Genomic DNA, 19,907 nt, shown 5'->3' on the forward strand with positions numbered 1-19,907 from the left:
TTGAAGATGAGCAGAGGAGTTCTCCCTGTCTCATGGCCAACATGTATCCCTCAATGGACGTCAACTAAAACCGATTATCTGGCCATTTATCTCAATGCTGTTAGTGGGACCTTGCTATGCGCAATTTGGCTGCTGCATTTCCCTCTGTAACAACATTTCAAAAATACTTCATTGGCTGTAAAGCACTTTGCGACATCCTCAGGTCGTGAAAAGCACTATATAAATGCAAGGTCTTTCTTTAATCTCTATCAGGCCAACTCCAGAACCCATTATTGTGCGCAGCCTTGCACGTGACATTCCTCGTGAGACACTTACCCAGATCCGAATAGTCCCATCCTCTGACCCACTGAGCCACTTATTCAGGAGGGAATGCCACAAGATGGAAGTGATGTCGGCCTCGTGACCTTGCAGCACGCTCACGAGCTTCATCTCACTTGCGACGGGACTGAAATGGCGAATGTAGACCATCCCATCGCTCGAGGAGTAGGCAAATTCATTCCTAAACCAACAGCAAGGCAATTGTGGGTGAATCATGTTTCCAACAGCCAACATGTCGTTTATTCATCGGTATCAGTTGAAGCAATAAGAGATGACAAAATCAGGGTAGCTTCTTTTGTGAGTTAGCCTATGGTATAAATTATTTGATGAAGGTGGATAATCACTGGAGTCTGGGAGGACCCAACCTACCAAACTATTAGGTGGGCTACTGAATTTTAAACTTTAGATCTGAATTGCTATCCATTTTTGTACAATGGTTATGGAGTTTATTATTATTTATTCTCGGGATGTGTACATCATTGGCAAGGCCAGCATTTATTGCCCATCCCTGGTTGCCCTTGAGAAGGTGGTGGTGGGCCTCCTTCTTGAACCGCTGCAGTCCGTGCGGTGAAGGTTCTCCCACAATGTCGTTATTCTTTGTAGTGGTTTGATACAATTGAGAAGCTTGCTAGGCCACTTCAGAGGGAAGTTAGGGGTCATCCACTTTGGTGTGGGACTGGAGTGGAACCAGACCATGCATGGTCGAAGCATAACCTGGAATACTGACACTGGGGGTTGAAGAATAGAAATACTGCTCAGTGCTAACATCGGTGTATATTTTCTGACCAATGCTGTTCCGTAAGAGCACTGAACCTACTTGTACTAAATCCTCCTGTGCTGTCATTAGCCTGTTTATTTTAGGCCTGTCATGCGAACTGTATTACCTGATAATCAATTGTTTGCCAATAACACAACCTTTAATTTGGAGCCCATAACAACCAGAGGTACATTTACTATTGTGTATGTTGTGGGATTCCAGCAGCAGTGAAACAATGGACAGGTTTTCTTGGCTCTTGTTTCAAGTTGTTTTTTGGCCTCTGGGATGTCTCCATTTCTTTTCCTGTTTTTCTTTTCTTGCATAAATCTAATTTTCTTCAATTCCCTCCGTTATTGACACTGTCCCCTTTGTGTCTCTGGCACTGAGACTCTTCGCTTTGCATCATCGTCACTGACCCCTTTGTTTCTCTCTGGGAGGGGGATGGTGAACTGAACAAGGAGAGGGAGTGGGCGAGGGGATACAGAGCTGAACGAGTAGAGGGAGTGGGGGAGGGGATGGAGAATTGAATGAGTAGAGGGAGTGGGGGAGGGGATGGAGAATTGAATGAGTAGAGGGAGTGGCGGAGGGGATGGAGAGTTGAATGAGTAGAGGGAGTGGGGGAGGGGATGGAGAATTGAATGAGTAGAGGGAGTGGCGGAGGGGATGGAGAGTTGAATGAATATGGGGAGTGGGGGAGGAGATGGAGAGTTGAATGAGTAGAGGGAGTGGGGGAGGGGATGGTGAACTGAACAAGTAGAGGGGGTGGGGGAGGGGATATAGAGCTGAACGAGTAGAGGGAGTGGGGGAGGGGATGGAGAGTTGAATGAGTAGAGGGAGTGGGGGAGGGGATGGAGAATTGAATGAGTAGAGGGAGTGGGGGAGGGGATGGAGAATTGAATGAGTAGAGGGAGTGGCGGAGGGGATGGAGAGTTGAATGAATATGGGGAGTGGGGGAGGAGATGGAGAGTTGAATGAGTAGAGGGAGTGGGGGAGGGGATGGAGAGAAGAACGAGTAGAGGGAGTGGGGGAGGGGATGGAGAGTTGGATCAGTAGAGGGAATGGGGGAGGGGATGGAGAGAAGAACGAGTAAAGGGGGTGTGGGAGGGGATGGAGAGTTGAATGAGTGGAGGGAGTGGGGGAGGGGATGGAGAGTTGAATGAGTGGAGGGAGTGGGGGAGGGGATGGAGAGAAGAACGAGTAGAGGGAGCGGGGAGGGGATGGAGAGTTGAAGGAGTAGAGGGAGTGGGGGAGGGGATGGAGAGTTGAAGGAGTAGAGGGAGTGGGGGAGGGGATGGAGATTTGAAGGAGGAGAGGGAGTGGGGGAGGGGATGGAGAGAAGAACGAGTGAAGGGAATGAGGGAGGGGATGGAGAGTTGAACGTGTATGGGGAGTGGGGGAGGGGTTGGAGAGAAGAATGAGTAGAGGGAGTGGGGGAGGGGATGGAGCGCTGAATGAAGAGAGGGAGTGGGGGAGGGGATGGAGATTTGAAGGAGTAGAGGGGGTGGGGGAGGGGATGGAGAGTTGAACGAGTAGAGGGAGTGGGGGAGGGGATGGAGAGTTGAACGAGTGGAGGGAGTGGGGGAGGAGGTGGAGAGTTGAACGAGTGGAGGGAGTGGGGGAGGGGATGGAGAGTTGTATGAGTAGAGGGAGTGGGGGAGGGGATGGAGAGTTGAATGAGTAGAGGGAGTAGGGGAAGGGTTGGAGAGTTGAACGAGTAGAGGGAGTGGGGGACGGGATGGAGAGTTGAATGAGTGGAGGGAGTGGGGGAGGGGATGGAGAGTCGAATGAGTGGAGGGAGTGGGGGAGGGGATGGAGAGTTGAACGAGTGGAGGGAGTGGGGGAGGGGATGGAGAGTTGAATGAGTAGAGGGAGTGGGGGAGGGGATGGAGAGTTGAACGAGTGGAGGGAGTGGGGGAGGGGATGGAGAGTTGAATGAGTAGAGGGAGTGGGGGAGGGGATGGAGAGTTGAATGAGTGGACGGAGTGGGGGAGGGGATGGAGAGTTGAATGAGTGGACGGAGTGGGGGAGGGGATGGAGAGTTGAATGAGTGGACGGAGTGGGGGAGGGGATGGAGAGTTGCACGAGCAGAGGGAGTGGGGAAGGGATGGAGAGTTGAAGGAGTAGAGGGAGTGGGGGAGGGGATGAAGAGTTGGATGAGTGGAGGGAGTGGGGGAGGGGATGGAGAGTTGAACGAGTGGTGGGAGTAGGGGTGGGGATGGAGAGTTGAATGAGTGGAGGGAGTGGGGGAGGGGATGAAGAGTTGGATGAGTGGAGGGAGTGGGGGAGGGGATGGAGAGACGAACGAGTAGAGGGAGTGGGGGAGGGGATGGAGAGTTGAATGAGTGGACGGAGTGGGGGAGGGGATGGAGAGTTGAATGAGTGGAGGGAGTGGGGGAGGGGATGGAGAGTTGAACGAGTGGAGGGAGTGGGGGAGGGGGTGGAGAGTTGAACGAGTGGAGGGAGTGGGGGAGGGGATGGAGAGTTGAATGAGTAGAGGGAGTGGGGGAGGGGATGGAGAGTTGAATGAGTGGACGGAGTGGGGGAGGGGATGGAGAGGTGAACGAGTGGAGGGAGTGGGGGAGGAGGTGGAGAGTTGAACGAGTGGACGGAGTGGGGGAGGGGATGGAGAGTTGCACGAGTAGAGGGAGTGGGGAAGGGATGGAGAGTTGAAGGAGTGGAGGGAGTAGGGGTGGGGATGGAGAGTTGAATGAGTGGAGGGAGTGGGGGAGGGGATGAAGAGTGGAATGAGTGGAGGGAGTGGGGGAGGGGATGGAGAGACGAACGAGTGGAGGGAGTGGGGGAGGGGATGGAGAGTTGAACGAGTGGAGGGAGTGGGGGAGGGGATGAAGAGTTGAACGAGTGGAGGGAGTTGGGAAGGGGATGGAGAGTTGAACGAGTAGAGGGAGTGGGGGAGGTGGTGGAGAGTTGAACGAGTGGAGGGAGTGGGGGAGGGGATGGAGAGTTGAAGGAGTAGAGGGAGTGGGGGAGGGGATGCAGAGTTGAACGTGTAGAGGGAATGGGGGAGGGGATGCAGAGTTGAATGAGTGGAGGGAATGGGGGAGGGGATGGAGAGTTGAACGAGTGGAGGGAGTGGGGGAGGGGGTGGAGAGTTGAATGAGTAGAGGGAGTGGGGTAGGGGATGGAGAGTTGAACGAGTAGAGGGAATGGGGGAGGGGATGGAGAGTTGAATGAGTGGAGGGAGTGGGGGAGGAGATGGAGAGTTGAACGAGTGGTGGGAGTGGGGGAGGGGGTGGAGAGTTGGATGAGTGGAGGGAGTGGGGGAGGGGATGGAGAGACGAACGAGTAGAGGGAGTGGGGGAGGGGATGGAGAGTTGAATGAGTGGACGGAGTGGGGGAGGGGATGGAGAGTTGAATGAGTGGAGGGAGTGGGGGAGGGGATGGAGAGTTGAACGAGTGGAGGGAGTGGGGGAGGGGATGGAGAGTTGAACGAGTGGAGGGAGTGGGGGAGGGGATGGAGAGTTGAATGAGTGGAGGGAGTGGGGGAGGGGGTGGAGAGTTGAACGAGTGGAGGGAGTGGGGGAGGGGATGGAGAGTTGAACGAGTAGAGGGAGTTGGGAAGGGGATGGAGAGTTGAACGAGTAGAGGGAGTGGGGGAGGTGGTGGAGAGTTGAACGAGTGGAGGGAATGGGGGAGGGGATGGAGAGTTGAACGAGTGGAGGGAGTGGGGGAGGGGTGGAGAGTTGAACGAGTAGAGGGAATGGGGGAGGGGATGCAGAGTTGAATGAGTGGAGGGAGTGGGGGAGGGGATGGAGAGTTGAACGAGTGGAGGGAGTGGGGGAGGGGTGGAGAGTTGAAGGAGTAGAGGGAGTGGGGTAGGGGATGGAGAGTTGAACGAGTAGAGGGAATGGGGGAGGGGATGGAGAGTTGAATGAGTGGAGGGAGTGGGGGAGGGGATGGAGAGTTGAACGAGTGGTGGGAGTGGGGGAGGGGATGAAGAGTTGGATGAGTGGAGGGAGTGGGGGAGGGGATGGAGAGACGAACGAGTAGAGGGAGTGGGGGAGGGGATGGAGAGTTGAATGAGTAGACGGAGTGGGGGAGGGGATGGAGAGTTGAATGAGTGGAGGGAGTGGGGGAGGGGATGGAGAGTTGAACGAGTGGAGGGAGTGGGGGAGGGGGTGGAGAGTTGAACGAGTGGAGGGAGTGGGGGAGGGGATGGAGAGTTGAATGAGTAGAGGGAGTGGGGGAGGGGATGGAGAGTTGAATGAGTGGACGGAGTGGGGGAGGGGATGGAGAGGTGAACGAGTGGAGGGAGTGGGGGAGAGGATGGAGAGTTGAACGAGTGGACGGAGTGGGGGAGGGGATGGAGAGTTGCACGAGTAGAGGGAGTGGGGAAGGGGATGGAGAGTTGAAGGAGTGGACGGAGTGGGGGAGGGGATGAAGAGTGGAATGAGTGGAGGGAGTGGGGGAGGGGATGGAGAGTTGAACGAGTGGAGGGAGTGGGGGAGGGGATGAAGAGTTGAACGAGTGGAGGGAGTGGGGGAGGGGATGAAGAGTTGAACGAGTGGAGGGAGTGGGGGAGGGGATCGAGAGTTGAACGAGTGGAGGGAGTGGGGAAGGGGATGGAGAGGTGAACGAGTGGAGGGAGTGGGGGAGGGATGGAGAGTTGAACGAGTGGAGGGAGTGGGGAAGGGGATGGAGAGTTGAACGAGTAGAGGGAGTGGGGGAGGTGGTGGAGAGTTGAACGAGTGGAGGGAGTGGGGGAGGGGATGCAGAGTTGAACGTGTAGAGGGAATGGGGGAGGGGATGAAGAGTTGAATGAGTGGAGGGAGTGGGGGAGGGGATGGAGAGTTGAACGAGTGGAGTGAGTGGGGGAGGGGGTGGAGAGTTGAAGGAGTAGAGGGAGTGGGGTAGGGGATGGAGAGTTGAACAAGTAGAGGGAATGGGGGAGGGGATGGAGAGTTGAATGAGTGGAGGGAGTGGGGGAGGGGATGGAGAGTTGGATCAGTAGAGGGAGTGGGGGAGGGGATGGAGAGTTGAATGAGTGGAGGGAGTGGGGGAGGGGATGGAGAGTTGAATGAGTGGAGGGAGTGGGTGAGGGGATGGAGAGTTGAATGAGTAGAGGGAGTGGGAGAGTGGGTGGAGAGTTGAACGAGTGGAGGGAGTGGGGGAGGGGGTGGAGAGTTGAATGAGTGGAGGGAGTGGGGGAGGGGATGGAGAGTTGAATGAGTGGAGGGAGTGGGTGAGGGGATGGAGAGTTGAATGAGTAGAGGGAGTGGGAGAGTGGGTGGAGAGTTGAACGAGTGGAGGGAGTGGGGGAGGGGGTGGAGAGTTGAATGAGTGGAGGGAGTGGGGGAGGGGATGGAGAGTTGAATGAGTGGTGGGAGTGGGGGAGGGGATGGAGAGTTGAACGAGTGGAGAGAGTGGGGGAGGGGGTGGAGAGTTGAATGAGTGGAGAGAGTGGGGGAGGGGGTGGAGAGTTGAATGAGTGGAGGGAGTGGGGGAGGGGATGGAGAGTTGAATGAGTGGAGAGAGTGGGGGAGGGGGTGGAGAGTTGAATGAGTGGAGAGAGTGGGGGAGGGGGTGGAGAGTTGAATGAGTGGAGGGAGTGGGGGAGGGGGTGGAGAGTTGAATGAGTGGAGAGAGTGGGGGCGGGGGTGGAGAGTTGAATGAGTGGAGGGAGTGGGGGAGTGGATGGTGAGTTGAACGAGTAGAGGGAGTGGGGAAGGGGGTGGAGAGTTGAATGAATGGTGGGAGTGGGGGTGGGGGTGGACAGTTGAACGAGTAGAGGGAGTGGGGGAGGGGGTGGAGAGTTGAATGAGTAGAGGGAGTGGGGGAGGGGGTGGAGAGTTGAATGAGTGGTGGGAGTGGGGGAGGGGATGCAGAGTTGAATGAGTAGAGGGAGTGGGGGAGGGGGTGGAGAGTTGAACGAGTGGAGGGAGTGGGGGAGGGGGTGGAGAGTTGAATGAGTAGAGGGAGTGGGGGAGGGGATGGAGAGTTGAATGAGTAGAGGGAGTGGGGGAGGGGGTGGAGAGTTGAATGAGTAGAGGGAGTGGGAGAGTGGGTGGAGAGTTGAACGAGTGGAGGGAGTGGGGGAGGGGATGGAGAGTTGAATGAGTAGAGGGAGTGGGGGAGGGGGTGGAGAGTTGAATGAGTAGAGGGAGTGGGGGAGGGGATGGAGAGTTGAATGAGTGGTGGGAGTGGGGGAGGGGGTGGAGAGTTGAATGAGTAGAGGGAGTGGGGGAGGGGGTGGAGAGTTGAATGAGTCGTGGGAGTGGGGGAGGGGGTGGAGAGTTGAATGAGTGGAGAGAGTGGGGGAGGGGGTGGAGAGTTGAACGAGTGGAGGGAGTGGGGGAGTGGGTGGAGAGTTGAATGAGTAGAGGGAGTGGGAGAGTGGGTGGAGAGTTGAACGAGTGGAGGGAGTGGGGGAGGGGATGGAGAGTTGAATGAGTAGAGGGAGTGGGGGAGGGGGTGGAGAGTTGAATGAGTAGAGGGAGTGGGGGAGGGGATGGAGAGTTGAATGAGTGGTGGGAGTGGGGGAGGGGGTGGAGAGTTGAATGAGTAGAGGGAGTGGGGGAGGGGGTGGAGAGTTGAATGAGTCGTGGGAGTGGGGGAGGGGGTGGAGAGTTGAATGAGTAGAGGGAGTGGGGGAGGGGGTGGAGAGTTGAATGAGTGGAGGGAGTGGGGGAGGGGATGCAGAGTTGAATGAGTAGAGGGAGTGGGGGAGGGGATGGAGAGTTGAATGAGTGGAGGGAGTGGGGGAGGGGATGGAGAGTTGAACGAGTAGAGGGAGTGGGGGAGGGGATGGAGAGTTGAACGAGTGGAGGGAGTGGGGGAGGGGATGGAGAGTTGAACGAGTAGAGGGAGTGGGGGAGGGGGTGTAGAGTTGAATGAGTGGAGGGAGTGGGGGAGGGGGTAGAGAGTTGAATGAGTGGAGAGAGTGGGGGAGGGGGTGGAGAGTTGAATGAGTGGAGAGAGTGGGGGAGGGGGTGGAGAGTTGAATGAGTGGAGTGAGTGGGGGAGGGGGTGGAGAGTTGAATGAGTGGAGGGAGTGGAGGAGGGGGTGGAGAGTTGAATGAGTGGGGGGAGTGGATGGAGAGTTGAACGAGTAGAGGGAGTGGGGGAGGGGATGGAGAGTTGAATGAGTGGTGGGAGTGGGGGAGGGGGTGGAGAGTTGAATGAGTGGAGGGAGTGGGGGAGGGGATGCAGAGTTGAATGAGTAGAGGGAGTGGGGGAGGGGGTGTAGAGTTGAATGAGTGGAGGGAGTGGGGGAGGGGGTGGAGAGTTGAATGAGTGGAGAGAGTGGGGGAGGGGGTGGAGAGTTGAATGAGTGGAGAGAGTGGGGGAGGGGGTGGAGAGTTGAATGAGTGGAGAGAGTGGGGGAGGGGGTGGAGAGTTGAATGAGTGGAGAGAGTGGGGGAGGGGGTGGAGAGTTGAATGAGTGGAGAGAGTGGGGGAGGGGGTGGAGAGTTGAATGAGTGGAGAGAGTGGGGGAGGGGGTGGAGAGTTGAATGAGTGGAGGGAGTGGGGGAGGGGGTGGAGAGTTGAATGAGTGGAGAGAGTGGGGGAGGGGATGGAGAGTTGAATGAGTGGAGGGAGTGGGGGAGGGGGTGGAGAGTTGAATGAGTGGAGGGAGTGGGGGAGGGGGTGGAGAGTTGAATGAGTAGAGGGAGTGGGGGAGGGGGTGGAGAGTTGAACGAGTGGAGGGAGTGGGGGAGGGGGTGGAGAGTTGAACGAGTGGAGGGAGTGGGGGAGGGGGTGGAGAGTTGAACGAGTGGAGGGAGTGGGGGAGGGGATGGAGAGTTGAATGAGTGGTGGGAGTGGGGGAGGGGGTGAAGAGTTGAATGAGTAGAGGGAGTGGGGGAGGGGATGAAGAGTTGAATGAGTAGAGGGAGTGGGGGAGGGGGTGGAGAGTTGAATGAGTGGAGGGAGTGGGGGAGGGGGTGGAGAGTTGAATGAGTGGAGGGAGTGGGGGAGGGGGTGGAGAGTTGAACGAGTAGAGAGAGTGGGGGTGGGGGTGGAGAGTTGAACGAGTAGAGGGAGTGGGGGAGGGGGTGGAGAGTTGAACGAGTGGAGGGAGTGGGGGAGGGGGTGGAGAGTTGAACGAGTGGAGGGAGTGGGGGAGGGGATGGAGAGTTGAATGAGTGGTGGGAGTGGGGGAGGGGGTGAAGAGTTGAATGAGTAGAGGGAGTGGGGGAGGGGATGAAGAGTTGAATGAGTAGAGGGAGTGGGGGAGGGGGTGGAGAGTTGAATGAGTGGAGGGAGTGGGGGAGGGGGTGGAGAGTTGAATGAGTGGAGGGAGTGGGGGAGGGGGTGGAGAGTTGAACGAGTAGAGGGAGTGGGGGAGGGGGTGGAGAGTTGAACGAGTGGTGGGAGTGGGGGAGGGGGTGGAGAGTTGAATGAGTAGAGGGAGTGGGGGAGGGGGTGGAGAGTTGAACGAGTAGAGGGAGTGGGGGAGGGGGTGGAGAGTTGAACGAGTGGTGGGAGTGGGGGAGGGGGTGAAGAGTTGAATGAGTAGAGGGAGTGGGAGAGTGGATGGAGATTTGAACGAGTGGTGGGAGTGGGGGAGGGGATGGAGAGTTGAACGAGTGGAGAGAGTGGGAGAGGGGGTGGAGAGTTGAACGAGTAGAGGGAGTGGGGGAGGGGGTGGAGAGTTGAACGAGTGGTGGGAGTGGGGGAGGGGGTGGAGAGTTGAACGAGTGGTGGGAGTGGGGGAGGGGGTGGAGAGTTGAACGAGTGTTGGGAGTGGGGGAGGGGGTGGAGAGTTGAACGAGTGGTGGGAGTGGGGGAGGGGTTGGAGAGTTGAACGAGTGGTGGGAGTGGGGGAGGGGGTGGAGAGTTGAACGAGTGGTGGGAGTGGGGGAGGGGGTGGAGAGTTGAATGAGTGGAGAGAGTGGGGGAGGGGGTGGAGAGTTGAATGAGTGGAGAGAGTGGGGGAGGGGGTGGAGAGTTGAATGAGTGGAGAGAGTGGGGGAGGGGGTGGAGAGTTGAATGAGTGGAGAGAGTGGGGGAGGGGGTGGAGAGTTGAATGAGTGGAGGGAGTGGGGGAGGGGGTGGAGAGTTGAATGAGTGGAGAGAGTGGGGGAGGGGATGGAGAGTTGAATGAGTGGAGGGAGTGGGGGAGGGGGTGGAGAGTTGAATGAGTGGAGGGAGTGGGGGAGGGGGTGGAGAGTTGAATGAGTAGAGGGAGTGGGGGAGGGGGTGGAGAGTTGAACGAGTGGAGGGAGTGGGGGAGGGGGTGGAGAGTTGAACGAGTGGAGGGAGTGGGGGAGGGGGTGGAGAGTTGAACGAGTGGAGGGAGTGGGGGAGGGGATGGAGAGTTGAATGAGTGGTGGGAGTGGGGGAGGGGGTGAAGAGTTGAATGAGTAGAGGGAGTGGGGGAGGGGATGAAGAGTTGAATGAGTAGAGGGAGTGGGGGAGGGGGTGGAGAGTTGAATGAGTGGAGGGAGTGGGGGAGGGGGTGGAGAGTTGAATGAGTGGAGGGAGTGGGGGAGGGGGTGGAGAGTTGAACGAGTAGAGGGAGTGGGGGAGGGGGTGGAGAGTTGAACGAGTGGAGGGAGTGGGGGAGGGGGTGGAGAGTTGAACGAGTGGAGGGAGTGGGGGAGGGGGTGGAGAGTTGAACGAGTGGAGGGAGTGGGGGAGGGGATGGAGAGTTGAATGAGTGGTGGGAGTGGGGGAGGGGGTGAAGAGTTGAATGAGTAGAGGGAGTGGGGGAGGGGATGAAGAGTTGAATGAGTAGAGGGAGTGGGGGAGGGGGTGGAGAGTTGAATGAGTGGAGGGAGTGGGGGAGGGGGTGGAGAGTTGAATGAGTGGAGGGAGTGGGGGAGGGGGTGGAGAGTTGAACGAGTAGAGGGAGTGGGGGAGGGGGTGGAGAGTTGAACGAGTGGTGGGAGTGGGGGAGGGGGTGGAGAGTTGAATGAGTAGAGGGAGTGGGGGAGGGGGTGGAGAGTTGAACGAGTAGAGGGAGTGGGGGAGGGGGTGGAGAGTTGAACGAGTGGTGGGAGTGGGGGAGGGGGTGAAGAGTTGAATGAGTAGAGGGAGTGGGAGAGTGGATGGAGATTTGAACGAGTGGTGGGAGTGGGGGAGGGGATGGAGAGTTGAACGAGTGGAGAGAGTGGGAGAGGGGGTGGAGAGTTGAACGAGTAGAGGGAGTGGGGGAGGGGGTGGAGAGTTGAACGAGTGGTGGGAGTGGGGGAGGGGGTGGAGAGTTGAACGAGTGGTGGGAGTGGGGGAGGGGGTGGAGAGTTGAACGAGTGTTGGGAGTGGGGGAGGGGGTGGAGAGTTGAACGAGTGGTGGGAGTGGGGGAGGGGTTGGAGAGTTGAACGAGTGGTGGGAGTGGGGGAGGGGTTGGAGAGTTGAACGAGTGGTGGGAGTGGGGGAGGGGGTGGAGAGTTGAACGAGTGGTGGGAGTGGGGGAGGGGTGGAGAGTTGAACGAGTGGTGGGAGTGGGGGAGGGGTTGGACTACGTTCAATGGGCTGAAGAGCTGAAAGGCACAGAGAGCTCTCGAGAGGATCGGAAACTTGGAGCAGAGGCAGATACATATTAGTTGATAAACTTTCTTGCCTCGTTCAAAATGTCGACCCTTTGGTGATCAAATTCCTGTTGGTACATTGGTTTATTTGTTTGCTTCACATTCCAGTGTGCACGAATTGATTGTCAAATCAGTTAAAAGTGCACTGAAGGATTTCCTGTCGACCTGTGTTCAGAAAACTATCTACGGACTAATGAAGAGTTTTTGCTCTGGCCACAACTCACCTCTTTGGGCTGTAGGCAAGTTCTAAAATGGCGCCATCACAGGCCAGCTCTTGTCCGTCGATGCTCTCGCCTGGTGCAGTGTTGGAGAATGTGTCGTACAACACACCCGCCTGCAGATCCCACACACACAGACTCCTGTCCCACCCCCCAGAGATCTGACAAAACATTAAACAAATAAAAAATAATAAAGACAGTAAACATTGACATCTGCAACAAGGCAAACTTCTAGTTTAGTTTTCATGCAGGATTCAGTGTCAAGCTCCCAGGGTATAGAGTAAAGCTCACTCTGCACTGTCAGTGGAGTCGAGTCAGTAACCAAGCTCACACTTTCTGTGGAAAAGGAAACCAGAACAAAGACTCACTAGTTATGAGATCAGTTACTCTGGTTCAGTCAAAGCTGCAAAATCAGTTGCTGATTAAAAAGAGATAGCTGCGTGGGAAGCTTTGGCCAGGCTCAGATGAAGAAGTTAGTTTGCTTAAGTCAAGCAAGTTGACTTATTGTTGTGAGGAAGCGTAGAGTGTTCATTATTTTTCTGTTATTGCACAAATTGTACCGATTGAATTGTGAGCCTGATCATAAATGTTGCTCTTTACATTCACTTGCTGTGCAATTACGCAGCTTAACGATTTGTAACCAGCCTGGTCTTACCAAGTATTATCTTGCTCCGTCTTCAAAGGGTTTGGAGAGGCTCATGGGGACACATGCGAAAGGCACACATATCTGGTTCAGATCACAAGGGAGTACTATTGTTAAATTCCCTGGGTTACGCTATTGTGTCAGTAGATATTGGACAATGTGAGTCAGCTCTGGGACGTGAGATCCACTTACAGGGCGTGACTGATGACGTTGAACCTGATAAGGTACGTCGAGCGGATTTGAATTTGTAACACTCTTCCTGAGATTTGAGATCATGCAGTCCCAAGTCAGACATCACACGGGTTAGAGGGGGAATAAAGCTCTCGCTCCTCAAGCTCATCACAGTGCCCCATCAGTACAGTGCGTCAGTGTGATATTTTCTATTTTGTTACACCAGTCGTCCTGAGATTGCCAATTTAATGCCAACTGCTACATAAATAGAGACAGTTTTGTGCTGGAGGTCCATGCTGGATTGAGACTGCCTCAACTCATTTCCCTTAGGGCCCTCACATCCAGCAGACAGAGGAGGTTTCAATCCAATTAATCTGAGCTGGTTTTTAATCCAAGGCCCAGAGCTCACAGGTCAGCATCTAACCCACTGCACGACCCAGTCCCTGCTTTTGGGGTTTCTGAGGAGCTGAATATTTGTATATTTGTAATATTTAATGTAAGATGTATTAAAACACTCTCTCTCTAAAGTCCTGGGGCCTTTACATCCAGACCACAGAGGACCTTTCATCTTTTAACAGGAGGGAGACGCAATGTGAAGCCTGTCCCTTATTGACGCTACAATCTTCTATTTCATAAATTGCTGTACTTTGAATTTCTGTGCATTTTGCAAACAATCGTTTGATTTTATCATTGGTCTTGGTTTCATGTCGGAGGAGCTGCAGGGAGTGAACTCACCAGGTAGTCAGTGCTGTAGCCCCAATCTCTCCCAACCACAGCAATTCCTCCCACAGGCTGAACATGGTAAGCCAACACCTTCTTACAGACAAACCCTACAGTAGAAAAAGACTGCAGTTAGTGTGGGAGTGGGAGAGTGTTTGTGTATTTGAGTGTGTGTAGGAGTGTGTGTGTATATGTGAAGGAGTGTGTGCTTGTGTTTGCATAGGAGTGTGTGCTTGAGTGTGTAGGAGTGTGTGCTTGAGTGTGTACATAGGAGTGTGTGCTTGTGTGCGTGTAGTAGTGTGTGCATGTGTGTGTGTAGGAGTGTGTGCTTGTGTGTGTAGGAGTGTGTGCTTGTGTGTGTAGGAGTGTTTGCTTGTGTGTGTGTAGGAGTGTGTGCTTGTGTGTGTGTAGGAGTGTGTGCTTGTGTGTGTGTAGGAGTGTGTGCTTGTGTGTGTGCAGGAGTGTGTGCTTGTGTGTGTGTAGGAGTGTGTGCTTGTGTGTGTGTAGGAGTGTGTGCTTGTGTTTGTGTAGGAGTGTGTGCTTGTGTGTGTGTAGGAGTGTGTGCTTGTGCGTGTGTAGGAGTGTGTGCTTGTGTGTGTGTAGGAGTGTGTGCTTGTGTGTGTGTAGGAGTGTGTGCTTGTGTGTGTGTAGGAGTGTGTGCTTGTGTGCGTGTAGGAGTGTGTGCTTGTGTGTGTGTAGGAGTGTGTGCTTGTGTGTGTGTAGGAGTGTGTGCTTGTGCGTGTGTAGGAGTGTGTGCTTGTGTGTGTGTAGGAGTGTGTGCTTGTGTGTGTGTAGGAGTGTGTGCTTGTGTGTGTGTAGGAGTGTGTGCTTGTGTGCGTGTAGGAGTGTGTGCTTGTGTGTGTGTAGGAGTGTGTGCTTGTGTGTGTGTAGGAGTGTGTGCTTGTGTGTGTGTAGGAGTGTGTGCTTCTGTGCGTGTAGGAGTGTGTGCTTGTGTGCGTGTAGGAGTGTGTGCTTGTGTGTGTGTAGGAGTGTGTGCTTGTGTGGGTGTAGGAGTGTGTGCTTGTGTGTGTGTGGAGGAGTGTGTGCTTGTGTGTGTGTAGGAGTGTGTGCTTGTGTGTGTGTAGGAGTGTGTGCTTCTGTGCGTGTAGGAGTGTGTGCTTGTGTGTGTGTAGGAGTGTGTGCTTGTGTGTGTGTGGAGGAGTGTGTGCTTGTGTGTGTGTAGGAGTGTGTGCTTGTGTGTGTGTAGGAGTGTGTGCTTGTGTGTGTGTGTAGGAGTGTGTGCTTGCGTGTGTGTGGAGGAGTGTGTGCTTGTGTGTGTGTAGGAGTGTGTGCTTGTGTGTGTGTAGGAGTGTGTGCTTCTGTGCGTGTAGGAGTGTGTGCTTGTGTGCGTGTAGGAGTGTGTGCTTGTGTGTGTGTAGGAGTGTGTGCTTGTGTGGGTGTAGGAGTGTGTGCTTGTGTGTGTGTAGGAGTGTGTGCTTGTGTGTGTGTAGGAGTGTGTGCTTGTGTGCGTGTAGGAGTGTGTGCTTGTGTGCGTGTAGGAGTGTGTGCTTGTGTGTATATAGGAGTGTGTGCTTGTGTGCGTGTAGGAGTGTGTGCTTGTGTGTGTGTAGGAGTGTGTGCTTGTGTGCGTGTAGGAGTGTGTGCTTGTGTGTGTGTAGGAGTGTGTGTGCTTGTGTGTAGGAGTGTGTGCTTGTGTGTGTGTAGGAGTGTGTGCTTGTGTGTGTGTAGGAGTGTGTGCTTGTGAGTGTAGGAGTGTGTGCTTGTGTGTGTGTAGGAGTGTGTGCTTGTGTGTGTGTAGGAGTGTGTGCTTGTGTGTGTGTAGGAGTGTGTGCTTGTGTGTGTGTAGGAGTGTGTGCTTGTGTATGTGTAGGAGTGTGTGCTTGTGTGTGTGTAGGAGTGTGTGCTTGTGTGTGTGTAGGAGTGTGTGCTTGTGTGCGTGTAGGAGTGTGTGCTTGTGTGTGTGTAGGAGTGTGTGCTTGTGTGTGTGTAGGAGTGTGTGCTTGTGTGTGTGTAGGAGTGTGTGCTTGTGTGCGTGTAGGAGTGTGTGCTTGTGTGCGTGCAGGAGTGTGTGCTTGTGTGTGTGTAGGAGTGTGTGCTTGTGTGTGTGTAGGAGTGTGTGTGCTTGTGTGTAGGAGTGTGTGCTTGTGTGTGTGTAGGAGTGTGTGCTTGTGTGTGTGTAGGAGTGTGTGCTTGTGTGTGTGTAGGAGTGTGTGCTTGTGTGTGTGTAGGAGTGTGTGCTTGTGAGTGTAGGAGTGTGTGCTTGTGTGTGTGTAGGAGTGTGTGCTTGTGTGTGTGTAGGAGTGTGTGCTTGTGTATGTGTAGGAGTGTGTGCTTGTGTGTGTGTAGGAGTGTGTGCTTGTGTGTGTGTAGGAGTGTGTGCTTGAGTGTGTGTCGGAGTGTGTGCTTGTGTGTGTAGGAGTGTGTGCTTGTGTGCGTGTAGGAGTGTGTGCTTGTGTATGTGTAGGAGTGTGTGCTTGTGTGTGTGTAGGAGTGTGTGCTTGTGTGTGTGTAGGAGTGTGTGCTTGTGTGTGTGTAGGAGTGTGTGCTTGTGTGTGTGTAGGAGTGTGTGCTTGTGTGTGTGTAGGAGTGTGTGCTTGTGTGTGTGTAGGAGTTTGTGCTTGTGTGTGTGTAGGAGTGTGTGCTTGTGTGTGTAGGAGTGTGTGCTTGTGTGCGTGTAGGAGTGTGTGCTTGTGTGTGTGTAGGAGTGTGTGCTTGTGTGCGTGTAGGAGTGTGTGCTTGTGTGTGTGTAGGAGTGTGTGCTTGTGTGTGTGTAGGAGTGTGTGCTTGTGTGCGTGTAGGAGTGTGTGCTTGTGTGTGTGTAGGAGTGTGTGCTTGTGTGTGTGTAGGAGTGTGTGCTTGTGAGTGTAGGAGTGTGTGCTTGTGTGCGTGTAGGAGTGTGTGCTTGTGTGTGTGTAGGAGTGTGTGCTTGTGTGTGTGTAGGAGTGTGTGCTTGTGTGTGTGTAGGAGTGTGTGCTTGTGAGTGTAGGAGTGTGTGCTTGTGTGCGTGTAGGAGTGTGTGCTTGTGTGTGTGTAGGAGTGTGTGCTTGTGTGCGTGTAGGAGTGTGTGCTTGTGTGTGTGTAGGAGTGTGTGCTTGTGTGTGTGTAGGAGTGTGTGCTTGTGTGTGTGTAGGAGTGTGTGCTTGTGAGTGTGGGAGTGTGTGCTTGTGTGCGTGTAGGAGTGTGTGCTTGTGTGTGTGTAGGAGTGTGTGCTTGTGTGTGTGTAGGAGTGTGTGCTTGTGTGCGTGTAGGAGTGTGTGCTTGTGTGTGTGTAGGAGTGTGTGCTTGTGTGCGTGTAGGAGTGTGTGCTTGTGTGTATATAGGAGTGTGTGCTTGTGTGCGTGTAGGAGTGTGTGCTTGTGTGTGTGTAGGAGTGTGTGCTTGTGTGTGTGTAGGAGTGTATGTTTGTGTGTATATAGGAGTGTGTGCTTGTGTGCGTGTAGGAGTGTGTGCTTGTGTGTGTGTAGGAGTGTGTGCTTGTGTGTGTGTAGGAGTGTGTGCTTGTGTGTATATAGGAGTGTGTGCTTGTGTGCGTGTAGGAGTGTGTGCTTGTGTGTGTGTAGGAGTGTGTGCTTGTGTGTATATAGGAGTGTGTGCTTGTGTGTGTGTAGGAGTGTGTGCTTGTGTATGTGTAGGAGTGTGTGCTTGTGTGTGTGTAGGAGTGTGTGAATGTGCGTGTGTAGGAGTGTGTGCTTGTGTATGTGTAGGAGTGTGTGCTTGTGTATGTGTAGGAGTGTGTGCTTGTTTGTGTGTAGGAGTGTGTGCTTTGTGTGTGTGCTTGTGTGTGTGTAGGAGTGTGTGCTTGTGTGTGTGTAGGAGTGTGTGCTTGTGTATGTGTAGGAGTGTGTGCTTGTGTGTGCTTTGTGTGTGTGCTTGTGTGTGTGTAGGAGTGTGTGCTTGTGAGTGTGGGAGTGTGTGCTTGTGTGCGTGTAGGAGTGTGTGCTTGTGTGTGTGTAGGAGTGTGTGCTTGTGTGCGTGTAGGAGTGTGTGCTTGTGTGCGTGTAGGAGTGTGTGCTTGTGTGTGTGTAGGAGTGTGTGCTTGTGTGCGTGTAGGAGTGTGTGCTTGTGTGCGTGTAGGAGTGTGTGCTTGTGTGTGTGTAGGAGTGTGTGTGCTTGTGTGTCGGAGTGTGTGCTTGTGTGTGTGTAGGAGTGTGTGCTTGTGTGTGTGTAGGAGTGTGTGCTTGTGTGTGTGAAGGAGTGTGTGCTTGTGTGTGTGTAGGAGTGTGTGCTTGTGAGTGTAGGAGTGTGTGCTTGTGTGTGTAGGAGTGTGTGCTTGTGTGTGTGTAGGAGTGTGTGCTTGTGTATGTGTAGGATTGTGTGCTTGTGTATGTGTAGGAGTGTGTGCTTGTGTGTGTGTAGGAGTGTGTGCTTGTGTGTGTGTAGGAGTGTGTGCTTGTGTGTGTAGGAGTGTGTGCTTGTGTGCGTGTAGGAGTGTGTGCTTGTGTATGTGTAGGAGTGTGTGCTTGTGTGTGTGTAGGAGTGTGTGCTTGTGTATGTGTAGGAGTGTGTGCTTGTGTGTGTGTAGGAGTGTGTGCTTGTGTGTGTGTAGGAGTGTGTGCTTGTGTGTGTTGAGTGTGTGCTTGTGTGCGTGTAGGAGTGTGTGCTTGTGTGTGTGTAGGAGTGTGTGCTTGTGTGTGTGTAGGAGTGTGTGCTTGTGTGTGTGTAGGAGTGTGTGCTTGTGTGCGTGTAGGAGTGTGTGCTTGTGTGCGTGTAGGAGTGTGTGCTTGTGTGTGTGTAGGAGTGTGTGCTTGTGTGTGTGTAGGAGTGTGTGCTTGTGAGTGTAGGAGTGTGTGCTTGTGTGCGTGTAGGAGTGTGTGCTTGTGTGTGTGTAGGAGTGTGTGCTTGTGTGTGTGTAGGAGTGTGTGCTTGTGAGTGTAGGAGTGTGTGCTTGTGTGCGTGTAGGAGTGTGTGCTTGTGTGTGTGTAGGAGTGTGTGCTTGTGTGTGTGTAGGAGTGTGTGCTTGTGTGCGTGTAGGAGTGTGTGCTTGTGTGTGTGTAGGAGTGTGTGCTTGTGTGTGTGTAGGAGTGTGTGCTTGTGTGTGTGTAGGAGTGTGTGCTTGTGAGTGTGGGAGTGTGTGCTTGTGTGCGTGTAGGAGTGTGTGCTTGTGTGCGTGTAGGAGTGTGTGCTTGTGTGTGTGTAGGAGTGTGTGCTTGTGTGTGTGTAGGAGTGTGTGCTTGTGTGCGTGTAGGAGTGTGTGCTTGTGTGTGTGTAGGAGTGTGTGCTTGTGTGCGGGTAGGAGTGTGTGCTTGTGTGTGTGTAGGAGTGTGTGCTTGTGTGTGTGTAGGAGTGTGTGCTTGTGTGTATATAGGAGTGTGTGCTTGTGTGCGTGTAGGAGTGTGTGCTTGTGTGTGTGTAGGAGTGTGTGCTTGTGTGTGTGTAGGAGTGTGTGCTTGTGTGTATATAGGAGTGTGTGCTTGTGTGCGTGTAGGAGTGTGTGCTTGTGTGTGTGTAGGAGTGTGTGCTTGTGTGTATATAGGAGTGTGTGCTTGTGTGTGTGTAGGAGTGTGTGCTTGTGTATGTGTAGGAGTGTGTGCTTGTGTGCGTGTAGGAGTGTGTGCTTGTGTGTGTGTAGGAGTGTGTGCTTGTGCGTGTGTAGGAGTGTGTGCTTGTGTATTTGTAGGAGTGTGTGCTTGTGTATGTGTAGGAGTGTGTGCTTGTGTGTGTGTAGGAGTGTGTGCTTTGTGTTTGTGCTTGTGTGTGTGTAGGAGTGTGTGCTTGTGTGTGTGTAGGAGTGTGTGCTTGTGTATGTGTAGGAGTGTGTGCTTGTGTGTGCTTTGTGTGTGTGCTTGTGTGTGTGTAGGAGTGTGTGCTTGTGTGTGTGTAGGAGTGTGTGCTTGTGTATGTGTAGGAGTGTGTGCTTGTGTGTGTGTAGGAGTGTGTGCTTGTGTGTGTGTAGGAGTGTGTGCTTGTGAGTGTAGGAGTGTGTGCTTGTGTGCGTGTAGGAGTGTGTGCTTGTGTGTGTGTAGGAGTGTGTGCTTGTGTGCGTGTAGGAGTGTGTGCTTGTGTGTGTGTAGGAGTGTGTGCTTGTGTGTGTGTAGGAGTGTGTGCTTGTGTGTGTGTAGGAGTGTGTGCTTGTGAGTGTGGGAGTGTGTGCTTGTGTGCGTGTAGGAGTGTGTGCTTGTGTGTGTGTAGGAGTGTGTGCTTGTGTGTGTGTAGGAGTGTGTGCTTGTGTGCGTGTAGGAGTGTGTGCTTGTGTGCGTGTAGGAGTGTGTGCTTGTGTGTATATAGGAGTGTGTGCTTGTGTGCGTGTAGGAGTGTGTGCTTGTGTGTGTGTAGGAGTGTGTGCTTGTGTGTGTGTAGGAGTGTGTGCTTGTGTGTATATAGGAGTGTGTGCTTGTGTGCGTGTAGGAGTGTGTGCTTGTGTATGTGTAGGAGTGTGTGCTTGTGTGTGTGTAGGAGTGTGTGCTTTGTGTTTGTGCTTGTGTGTGTGTAGGAGTGTGTGCTTGTGTGTGTGTAGGAGTGTGTGCTTGTGTATGTGTAGGAGTGTGTGCTTGTGTGTGCTTTGTGTGTGTGCTTGTGTGTGTGTAGGAGTGTGTGCTTGTGTGTGTGTAGGAGTGTGTGCTTGTGTATGTGTAGGAGTGTGTGCTTGTGTGTGTGTAGGAGTGTGTGCTTGTGAGTGTAGGAGTGTGTG

At 54.0% G+C, this 19,907-nt stretch overlaps 1 protein-coding gene and 1 long non-coding RNA gene across 2 annotated transcripts in view; one reads left to right on the forward strand and one right to left on the reverse strand.

The window, feature by feature from the left end:
• The window catches only part of LOC137332184 (uncharacterized), a 91,123-nt gene that overhangs the window by 33,434 nt on the left and 37,782 nt on the right, over positions 1-19,907 (forward strand). The gene's annotated exons all lie outside the window — the stretch shown is intronic.
• Positions 1-19,907, reverse strand: part of LOC137332183 (uncharacterized WD repeat-containing protein alr3466-like) — a 76,575-nt gene that overhangs the window by 12,836 nt on the left and 43,832 nt on the right. Inside the window, exons 12-14 of the mRNA XM_067995883.1 lie at positions 13,334-13,428; positions 11,791-11,945; positions 316-499 (exon numbers count right to left, since the gene is read on the reverse strand). Of these exons, the coding sequence (XP_067851984.1) occupies positions 316-499; positions 11,791-11,945; positions 13,334-13,428 (434 nt within the window). The remainder of the gene's footprint in view (positions 1-315; positions 500-11,790; positions 11,946-13,333; positions 13,429-19,907) is intronic.

Source organism: Heptranchias perlo, chromosome 14 (genome assembly GCF_035084215.1).
Source record: "Heptranchias perlo isolate sHepPer1 chromosome 14, sHepPer1.hap1, whole genome shotgun sequence".
Classification (NCBI taxonomy): Eukaryota; Metazoa; Chordata; class Chondrichthyes; order Hexanchiformes; family Hexanchidae; genus Heptranchias; species Heptranchias perlo.